General features: G+C 43.2%; 1 protein-coding gene across 1 annotated transcript; it reads left to right on the top strand.

Annotated features, from left to right (window-relative positions):
• Positions 1–2,183: 2,183 nt before the first annotated feature.
• On the top strand, positions 2,184–10,525 carry syngr2a (synaptogyrin 2a). Its single transcript, XM_035398408.1, has 4 exons — positions 2,184–2,405; positions 5,804–6,044; positions 6,647–6,780; positions 7,049–10,525. The coding sequence occupies exons 1-4, from the start codon at positions 2,307–2,309 to the stop codon at positions 7,259–7,261; spliced, it is 687 nt and encodes a 228-aa protein (XP_035254299.1). The 5' UTR covers positions 2,184–2,306; the 3' UTR covers positions 7,262–10,525.
• The last annotated feature ends 947 nt before the right edge of the window (positions 10,526–11,472 follow it).

Below are 11,472 nucleotides of genomic sequence, written 5' to 3' on the forward strand. Positions count from 1 at the left end.
TTTGGAAAAAAAATGTTGTATCATCACACTATGTCATCTCTTGTATTATTAGGTATTGCTGCTAGTCTGGACATGCTACAATCTGTAACTTAAGGCCCATCTCTTCTTTTCTGTGTTGAATTGTTGCACAGACATCTCCGGTAACGCGCAGCTGTGTAGTGTTGTCTTTCAGCAGTACCAGCTGCAGCCACATGAGGACGCTTTTGCCTTTTTTAAAGGACTGGGCAAACCGGACAAACAGACTGTGCCTGCGATCCAATCAATATTTATGCTTAATTTACAAGTAAATGCAAGCGCTACACATTTTATTCCCAAACTCAATTTGGCAAGTTAAAGATAATTTTTTTCTGGCTTGATTTTTCATTAATCCATGTCCTTTAATCACAAAGCAGCAGTTCTATGTTAGTGTTATCACTGCTGTGTACTGATGATATTATCAGTGAAATTATCTGATAAACTTCAACAGCTGATCTTTTTGAATTTGAAATTCCTCTAAAGCAATAGTGCACTTTTTGTGGGTTTTGATATTATTTCAGTTTTTGTGTATGTAAAGGATATTTGAGATAATTATAAAAGTTTCCAATGACCTGCTGGCTTGGTATATAGAATGGAAGATATAGGGCATTCGGTGCTGCATGGTCAAGCAGAAAATATACTTCAAGATGCAGTGATCTAATTTTTCCTGAGGCTGTGCATATGAACAGATCATTGTTTTAGTGTTTATTCAGAATTCTAAACAAATATAATATATGTCAGTGCCATTAGCTTGTGTTTCTCCTTTTTATTTCTTTTTTATTATTATTTATGAGGCATGGATCTCACACGATTGCATCTTTTCCTGTCTCCAGCCCTAGTGGCATTTGTTTACAGTGTTAAATGCTAAAAGCATCTGCCAATTGTAAATTGTAGTGGTTGCATGATCTCTGATTAGTTACTTGCATTTTCAGACTTGTGTGTTTCATTGACTCATGCACTCTCAATGTACAGCATGTGACAATGTGCTCTCAGTTGTTGCATGATCTCTCCTGTCAGTAAAATGGGGTTTTTAACTGTGCTTACTTCTCATTCATAAACACTGCAATGTGGCTGCGTGCGCCAAAGAATATGACCATATTGTTCTTTGTGTAAAGAAACACACACACACACACACACATTGGATGTAAAGCCTCTGAACCATAGTTGCATCAGAGGAGAATATTTGACCTTAAACGAAGGTCAGTATAAAATGAAGAGCTGGGCAAACAGGAAAGTACTACTCACTGCGTTAGGCGTTACATTTCAAGGAATACAGCTCATCGTTGGTAATGTGTGCGTACACAATGGCTGTGCAAACAGAAAGGGTTAATAATTAACTAGCTGCCGGGGTTCCGCCATTATGCGTCAGCTCATGTATGCAAAGAGGGTGCCTGTACACCCTCGGTCACACATTAACTTATAAAATATTCGTGCCCTTTATGCAGTGATCCCTGGATGAGTCTCCACTTTGTCCCAGAGATAAGGAATAAGAATGAAGAACACTGCAACTGTCACTGTACTTACAACCAAAATCAGATCTGTATGAAATAAAAAACATATGGTTGAAGTCTGGAAAACCAGGAACTCAATTTTCCATTATGCACTGTACTCTGTTACTCTGTTTTGTAAATGCACAGTAGTAATTAATTATTCATTGCAAAGCATTTCAATTGCATTCTTTCCAGGACAATACTTCAATTGCAGCAGTTCGTTCACATACATTCTTTCTCTCATTCCCAGTGCACTATACTTATTCAGTCCTATAGTTTTATTATTATAAACCCATAAGGCAATTTGTATAAATACAATTTTATGGTCTTCCTGCAACTCCTAACACCTATATATGGTTTTAGAAAACATATATTGATTAACATGGACGCAACTAAATGAATATTTGGGAAATAGCCATCTGATGGGTAATATAGTGCTGTACGTTAAGAAGCTTGTTGGACAAAAGAGAACGAGACTGGTGGCAATCAGTTCAGAGGGACCGTCTCGTAACACAAAAGTTCATCGCTTTTTCCTCGTCGAGCACAGACGCACTTACGTGTGATTGGTTCGTTTCCTTAGCTGACCCCACAGAACCAATCAGAAGAGCGTGTGTGTGGTTAAGCGAAGAGGGAAGCCGTGCGCGGATTCTGCGCGTCCGCCTTTCCGCGATGGGCGGTTCTTTCACTTTCGGAAAACAGTCGGCAGTGAAAACAAGCTGCCCGATCTGACAAGAAGGGACCTTCACTGCCTCAGTTCCAGGCCTGTGACTTTTTTGAAGTTTGGTTAACAAAAAAAAAAAAATGGAGACCGGCGCTTATGGAGCCTCGCTGGCCGGAGGTGCATTTGACATAATGAGCTTTCTGAAACAGCCACAGACAATAACACGCATTTTGAGTTGGGTAAGTCAGTGAGGACTATGAAGTCCTGTTCAGCTCATGAGTCATAGTTTACTTAGCTTGCTAGCTAACGTTAGCTTGTCAAGCTAGCTTACAGCTGGCCGCAAAGTAGTTAGCTACATAGCTAGTGACAGATCTCATAAGAACAAATCTACCCATTTGGCTATTTATGAAGCTAGTGTGGCATGTATGCTATACTTTACTAAATTGCCTATCTAGATAACGAGTCAGAAATTAGCCACTAATATTAGCTAACGTGCTATCTTTGACATTTACCTCTTATTGGAGAGTCTTGTTCAGTTTTGTCAGCAGCGCACAGCTATGATCGTGGCTGTTACTCTTCGAGTGTTTTCATTAAACAAATACTGCAAATAATAAATTCAAACAAATAACATTTGCCAATGCTGAACTGAATTTTTTCTGAGCTAACTAGGCTATGGAAGGAAGTCATGTGCACTATCAACTGGGCCTAGCCAGCTAGCTAACACTAACTTTCAAAAAAGTTTCAACGTTTTGAACGGATTACACATGACAACATGAAAACGGTACAGCAGCAAAATATTGATTGTTTAAATGAAAGTCGTTCGACTAAAGAATGTTTGTCGCTAGCTGTGGTGGACTGTGCAACATTTTAACTAAATTAGGGTACTTAATTTACACAGAAGCTATCTAACTACAGGTTTCTCAGCCAAAGTGGACGCTACACGCCCTCATTGTAAATATTTGCATTTAGTCTAGCTCCTTATTCTTATTGTACACGTGTTAGCATCGGTAGTTGTAATGGTACGTTAGATTAATTTAAAGTAAATTGTCGTAACTTTTGATAAAGAGATGTGTGCATGGTTACAATTTTAGCTTGCTTGTTCAACCTGCATCAGTCTCCCCTGTATGAAAATGTATGAAGCTTTTCTTCTCTGTATAAATAGCTTGACATCTGCTATGTATTGTCACTGGCTACGTACGTAACTCGTGGCTGTACGGGGGAGTTATCGTCACGTTAGCAAATTTTAATCTGGATAAAGGCCAGCTTTATTGTGCGTTTATCTGCTGAGTTTTACTGTCAGTCACAGCGTTACACAAGAGTTTTAATAACTTTTAATAACCTCGTTTGTTTGAACGATTTGCCGTTAAAATATTGTGTTTTCAATTCATTAAAATCCCAGTAATCGTTAGATCTCGCGGAAACCCCCACGAACCCCAGGTGTCGCATTTCCTCACTTTCTCGTGGCTTCGTTTCTTTAACGATTTCCTCCATTGGTCGCCAAACGAAAGTATTTAAGAGGATCTGTTCGGGTTTATTGTGAATTCCCCTGATGTTCCTGTTGTTTTCAAAACAGCATTCGCTTGCCTTCGCAAACCTTTGATTGACCATTTACAGATTTGTCATTGGTTTTTGGCGCAGTGTGCTCCCGTTTCTTTTAAGTGGGGATGCTTTTTATTGTTTGTACCTACTATGATGTGTAGGGGCAGGGGTCTAGAGAATTTGGACCCCTGAAATTCAGTTGCTGGTTTACCGGTGTACCCCAACAGTACAGAATGTGCCCCTTGGCCACCCCGTCTAAGCTGTGACAGAGTAAACATAAGCATGTGACCGGGTATGTGATATAGCAGACTGCATGTCATGCCTGGTCACCCCCCCCCCCCCCCCCCAACAAGACACTCAAGAGCAACATTACAGACAGCGCATGGTTCATCTGGTGTCTTCAGAAGAGAAAGGAAAAAGCAACAGAGAGAAAGGCAAAAACAGTAGAGCAGAGAAATAAAGACAGGTATAAGGAGAGAGAGAGAGAGATTAACCATGAGACAGACGTGGGCACAAAATAACAGAGAAGCAGACAGGCTGGTGGAGAGAGAGAGAAAGACAGATTAGGACTGAATTAAACAGAGAGAGAGAGATGTGGGCAGGGAGACCACATTAAGTCTTTAGCTTGTGCTGCTGGGAGGAAGGGTGCCAGGAGAGGGGGGGTGAGGGAGCAGAGGGAGTAGGGGAGGGAGCAGGTTCTCACGCGTGGGTCATGTGTTGACTAATTGATTCTTGTGGATCTCGGGATGTGGGCTTGTGTGCTTTTAGCAGCAGCTGCACCAAAAAAAAAAAAAAGTTTCCTTTAGATTGTGAGTGCCGGAGGCTTCACAACCCCAATGAAGGCAGCTCTGCGCGCCATGAAAAAGAACTGGTTATAGACAGACGCAGCAGACACTTGACTATGGCTCTCTGTTTTTTCTAACTGACCCTCAAAGGGGGCCGCAAAATAGTTTCTCCACAGTGCCTTCTGTTAGACTAGGTTGGTAGCTGTGCGAGTGTTTTTAACTGAAGCTAGTTGAAGAAGCGTTTGTGCCCTGGAATCTTCCCTGCACTTCTCCAAGTGGATCACGAATCACGTCATTGCACCAGACAACAAGTATTGCATTACAGTACAACACCATCTGTCCTCATTAAAGCCAGCATCATCGGCCAGTTCCACGAGACTCTTACAGTCCTGCTTACAGTCATGGACATAAAAGAGTTTTTACTGAGATGGAGGTTGTCGTATTAAGGATGAGAGTATGTGAATATTTAGATGAAGTTTACCCAACAAGGGGCTCAACAAGGACTTGACAGTTTCGGGATTTAATCATATCAGGCCAATAAATGTATTTGTTCTGACTTTCTTTGATCATGAGGTGTAGCTCAAGACTGCACACGTGCCGTTTCCTTGGTGAAAAGGTTTTGCTGTGGTCCGATGCAGCAGATCACCAGCAGTGTTTACAGGTCTTTAGGAAACCAAGCCAGGGCATTCGTGTGGCATTCACACTGGCACTCTGCAGCGAGGCCAGGCGGGTTACTGGCACCCGATTGCCAGAGGAGTCGCTGTTTAACGACCGGGCGAATTTGGAAATCCCCCACTAAACGGAATTCTCCCTTTATACTTGCCAATAATCTGTTGCCTTGTTTCCCTGTCACCGTCTGCACTGGCATGGTTTATATTTAAATTGTCAACTGCCACAGGCAGACACACCACACAAGAATATTATTATTATCGTTTTTGTTGTTGTCATAATTATTTTGATGATGGTGAGGATGATGATGATTGTTCTTGTATTAGACAGATATATGTACTTCAGGTTTATCTCTTTTAAAGTGTGTGTGCATATTGAATGTGGATAATCCCACCAACTGAGCAGCAGACCTGCCAGACACATCCAGTGCAGGCCCCATTTGGGGTTGGGTACCAGCCTGTGGGGCGCATCCAGTGTTTTTGGAGTATGAAACAACCAACACCCCCACTCACCCTGACACAGTTCTGCTTTCCTCTTGGTGTTGATGGGAAATGTCAGATGCGATCTGATGTTTGAGTGTTGTCAGTCAAGCTGGCCGTCACCAGCTATCCCTGGTAAAAACCGCAGCCTCTCCACCCTCGCAGGTCTTCGCCATCGTCGTGTTTGCGACCATCACGGCGGAGGGCTACGTCAACCCCAGCGTCACGGACCCGACGCCGAAGTGCATGTTCAATGGTACCGACTCGGCCTGCCAGTACGGCATGAGCGTCGGGGTCCTGGCCTTCATGGCCTGCGTGGCCTTCCTGGTTGTGGACGCCTACTTCCCTCAGATCAGCAACGCCAAGGACAGGAAGTACATTGTCATCGCCGACCTGGGGTTCTCAGGTGAGCGGCTCTTCGCCCCCCGTTAACCTGTCTTTCCTTGTGTGTGTGTGTGTGTGTGTTTGTGTCTTCGTGTGTCTGCTTGTGTGTGTGTGTGTGTCTGTGTGTGTGTGTGTGGGGAGGGGGTGATGAAATGATTCAGCCAGTGAGGACTGAGTGTGGCACAGTGGGTAAGGAACTGCGCTTGTAACCGAAAGGTTGCAGGTTCGATTCCCGGGTAAGGACACTGCCGTTGTACCCTTGAGCAAGGTACTTAACCTGCATTGCTTCAGTATATATCCAGCTGTATAAATGGATACAATGTAAAGTGCTATGTAAAAGTTGTGTAAGTCGCTCTGGATAAGAGCGTCTGCTAAATGCCTGTAATGTAATGTAATGTAATGTAATGTAATGACTGTACTTGTTGGAGGCTGTTCAACTTCTCCCTTCGGTGCCTCCCTTGAATTTCTCATGACAGTGACATTGTCTTGTCAGTTCAGAGGAGCATATGCCTTCCCCTGAATACTGTGTAAATATTACCCTCCCCCAGCAGCTCTGTGACCCGTGTGTGTGTCTTATTGGCTTTGTCAACTTCTGTGTCTCGGTCCCTCTCCTGCTCTTCCCAGGTGTGTGGACGTTCCTGTGGTTTGTGTGCTTCTGCCATCTGGCCAATCTGTGGTCGCACACGGACGCGAAAACCACTGCGGCCGATGCCGCTCGAGCCGTGGTGGCCTTCTCCTTCTTCTCAACTGGCAGCTGGGTGAGTCTTTCTCTCTTTCCCTCGCCCTCTTTCCTCCCTCTTTCTGTCTCTCTCACTCTCCCTCCCTCCCTCTTTCTGTCTCTCTCTGTCTATGTGTTCAAATCAAACAGTCACAAGTGGAAATCCTGTGGGATGAATGCTGTTGTATGGTTAAGCAGTGTACCAGTAGATTAATTGGTTCAGTAGATGTCTAGCTGTATCAGTTGTGTGTGTGTGTGGGGAGGGGGAGGAGAACTGAAGGTGTATAAGTAACCTTAACCATCTCCAGGGATTGCTGACCATGTTTGCCCTGAAGAGGTACCGCCAAGGAGTGACTGAATTTGGTGAGAGCTACACTGACCCAGCCAACGACCATTCCACCCCCTACCCCCCAACCTACCCCCCTTACCCCACCAGCGGCCCAGAGAGCTACCAGCAGTCACCCTACACCCCCCAGTCTGAGCCTTTCGGAGATGGGGCGTATCAGCCGCCAGTCTACTGAAGTCTGGGTAGGGAAGACGGTTTTGGTCACGTGACTTATAGATGGGAAGGCTTTGTTTTTTTTTATTGTTTTTTTTTTTTTGTTTAAAGAAAGCAACCAATGAGAGCTCACCTGTGAGGACTGGTCCTTACACTCCACTGTTAATGTGTTTCATCCAGAGTATAATTTATAGCCTGTTGTGTGTGTGCTTGTGTATGGAATGTTATGCCTGTAACATGTACACACAGTATATATTTGCATCCAAAGGTTTTGAATGAGTATTGTTTTTGTTTTGTTTTTCCTTATATTTACAAAATGTTGAGCAGATATATTTGAGCACACAAGAAATTGAAATATGATCCAAAATGCCATTTATTTACTAAAGCACAGATTATTGTGGGACTGCTGAATATGAATACTTACAGAATCATTTGTATCTCTGATTTTGCCACTAACAAGACTTAAGATGTCAAGTGCTGCATGTTGCTTAATGGATGCACCAGTTAGCAAAAGAAGTAGAAGGACGCTAGTGTCTAATTTACGTACAAATTGAGAAGTCTGTGTCTGCTGGTTATGTTGGTCATGCCAAACATCACGCGTTCCCCTCCGAAATGCATGTTCTGCAGTTTTTTCTGTTTGTGTGTCACAGATGCATTGGCTGCATTTGGTTCGTATTTTTTTAATATTACAAACCTGTTGGTCTCTTCAAATAAGTGAAATTTGTACATTGTGGGCGGAGCCGGTCAGAGCCACTTCCTGTTGCATTGTTGTGCGCTGCTTTGGGAAAGCTGTGACTCATTCGCTGTCCCATCGATGTCGGTCCTCTTTAAAGCACACGGCATGTAGCCAGGCAGCAGAGAGAATGGCGTCCTTTGCGCACAAGGTTACATTCTCGCCAGATGGGCTATGTTCAGCAGTGCCAAACGATAGCACCCAAAGTGCGATGAGTTAACGTATATTTGTCTCACTATGCAGAGCGAGGTGAGCACAGCCAATCTGTGGCACTTAGCGTACAGAAATGTCAGACTTAGGCTTTGCTTCGCTCTCGATACATTTGTTTGCTTGCAGGGTGTGTCCGGCCTGTGCCAACATAAATGTGTTGGACACCGCGCGTCGGGTTGGCACGTTCACACGTGCCACGCTGTAGCAGTGTGAGAGGAAAATTTTTGGGTTAGTGGGCTGTATTTAAACCTGAAGTGGTCCCACAATCACCACCAATTTCAAAAATGTAACTAAAGACACCGAATACCCAGGGGAAATATGAGGCTAATTCAAATTTTTTATTTGCCTATTTTTTTTAAAGAGGTGGGGGGGGGGGGGGTAATAATGCTATTGTTGTTGATGCACTGGGCCGCCCAGATTGCGGGGGAAGTGGATCGGGGTTTGCTGGGGTTTGATATGGGTTTGCTGCTCCAGACAGACATACTGGGCAAGGAGGCAATACTGCAAGAAAACCTATCCAGGGATAAAGATGTATATATTTCAACGCACATATTGTTTTAAAGATAAATCATGGAAATCCCCCACATCCCCCATGTGGAGTAAAAAAATATCTACACTTGATGTTTGCCAAATAAATACAATGCTCACTCAGCACAAATGAAATTCCACTATTCTCGCAGTCCAGTTTTGATTTTGACTACATACAACCACTAAAATACATTTGGACTGCAATCCATCCTAGATGATGGCCACCTTGGCTTATGTTCTCAAAAACAGACAAGATGGCGAGTGATTTGAATTGCAAAATGAAAAAAAAAAAATATATATATTCTGCTGTTTTCAGTGGGGGCGGGGGGATCTCCAGAGTGCCCTTTAAAAAAGGGAGCATTCCCTTGGAGCCTTGCACACATTTCCCAGAATTCCCTTCGCCTTTGCAGTCTGTCTGTAAGCAGCGCTTTCATTTTCCAGTGCCACTGAAGTCTCCAGACCTGTTTCGCACACTGGACTAAAAAGTGCCTTATTGGCGTTTTTTTTCTTTCTTCTTATTTGTTTAAATATGCGCTTGTTAATATTAACAAAATGTATTCTTATTTTTTAAACATGTTAGCAAGTGGTTCCTTATGCAATGACAGCTGCAGTCTTAGCCTTTCTGCAGTTTTTGGCTGTTGTGGTTGTATATTTATATCTATGCAATGCCAGGGTCTGCGCTCAGAGCCTGTTGTGGACAGGTAAGCTGGTTTGTTCTGCTTGTATGAGACTGAGTTTCAAGCGTCAAAGTGCCCTCTGAAGGATTCTGCCTGCCACAGTGGCATCGCAGTCTCACTTCTTGGGCTATTCACAAAGCCTTAACAATATCTTGACTTTCCCATGCTTTTCTGTTTCTTTTTTTTTTGTTTTGTTTTTTAACCTATGAAAATTTGCAGTGTCACTGTAAATCCTGCGGTTGGTCCATTTAAGAGCTTTGTAAAAAGTGGTAGCTGCCTGTAAGGTGGATGAGTGAGGTGTTGAAGGTGAAGGGGGAAATTAAGATGGTGCTAATGCTCCACGAATAAGGTGCCGCTTGGCCGTCTGTGGCCCCGCCTCTGCTCAGACTCACTCATAATGCAGCAACATGGCATCCCAAATGCCGATAAAATCGTTACTCACCAACCAGTACAAATCTCCTTTTCCCAGATTCACTGTCATAACTATGACATCACATCCTGCTACAGGTTGCAGTCTGAGTGAAGGGAGGTGTTCTGACCAATGCCGCCCCATGACCCCCTCCCCCTTCCAAAGTTAAGTCTTTACCTACTGGGCTCTGTACACTTTGCTCTCAGGGGCAAAGGAAGGGGGTCCTTGCCATATACTGTACTAAGTGCCTTTCATATGTACACGTCCTACCAGAGGACTGCTGCCAAATAAAGTCCCTATGCCTGAGTTGTGACTGGGGTCTTTGTGACAGGTTGAAGACGGATGAAACTGTTTCACTTCATGTACTCTGGCGGGTAATCGCCATCGCTGTCTGACTGTATGCTTCTCTTTTATGTGCTGGAAATGCATTTTGTGTGATATGGAGTTTAATCACTGTTGAAGTAATCAATTACAGTCGTTTTGTTGGGCGTTGTTGGTGAAAGTTCGGTTTATAAAAGCAATTCAAGTAATAAGAAATAAATCTGTCCCGTCTTTTGAGACTTGAATAATTAAAGTGGTAGTATCTGAAATTTGAGCATTTTTTGGAAGTTTGGGACAATATTTATCTGTTGCATGCAACTTGATGCTTTTATACTGAGTTGATTGTGCAGTGGTGATACTTATCTTTGTTATTTTTTTATTTATACAAATAAAAGTAATCCATAGTAATCATGAGTTCACCACTCAGGATTACTCGAAACGATTTTGCATTGCATCGTGGGATGTTATAGTGGATAATCACAGTTGATATTTCACAAGTGCAAGAATGTGATGCATCTCATTCATAAATACACTGGGCGTATCACTTTGCAAGAGTTCTTGATCATTGCCAAGCAGGTAAGAGATCAGTTCCAGTATGACTTCAATACACGTCTCCTTTTAGGGACAACAATCGCATAGCTGGCTTGAGTTCCTTCATGAACAGCAGTTTCACATTTCTGCAATTTAAAAAGAAAAGCAGTAGCAAAAAAAGTTGTCCTTTACGTGATTGTGTGCACAAGTTTTTGAAAGTACAAGACGGCTTGCAAATTTTTACAGCCATAACCAAGGTCAAGGCCGGAGATTTTAACTCCATTCCAAGATACGCACATTTTGTTCTTTGCTCCAAAGGTTTTTATTTTTATTAAAGGCCTTTTCTAAACCCAGTGTACAAAATGAGAGCAAAAATTTGTCTCACTGGCAGAAGATAACATGGTCTTCGTTCGAGGCTTTTCATTGCAGTTCCTTTTATGGAATGCATCACTGTAAATCCTTACAGCCAATTAACCATAACACTTGCAGTGCTACCAGGCTTTTCGCAGTGAGCCATTGGCATCATTCATCTAGGAAACATACAGCATACCAGAAAGCTTCCTGGCTAGACTGGTTTGGTAGTCTGCTTTGAAAGGCCCCACATCAGATTAACTGCACGGCACTTAATGGCAAGACTTCCAAGAATAAACTGCAGTGTTTCCCCATACGCTGAATTTATTTGTGCGGCCCGCCCAAATAAAAAGAGACATGGCATTCCGAACACAGGGAAGTAGTGGAGTGTTGCTTTGTCCTTTTCTCGTTTTAGTGTCAATAGCTCGAGCCCCCCCTCTCCCCCTTCAAACAAACACGCTGTCAACCGCCAC

The sequence above is a fragment of the Anguilla anguilla genome, chromosome 17 (assembly GCF_013347855.1).
Source record: "Anguilla anguilla isolate fAngAng1 chromosome 17, fAngAng1.pri, whole genome shotgun sequence".
NCBI lineage: Eukaryota > Metazoa > Chordata > Actinopteri > Anguilliformes > Anguillidae > Anguilla > Anguilla anguilla.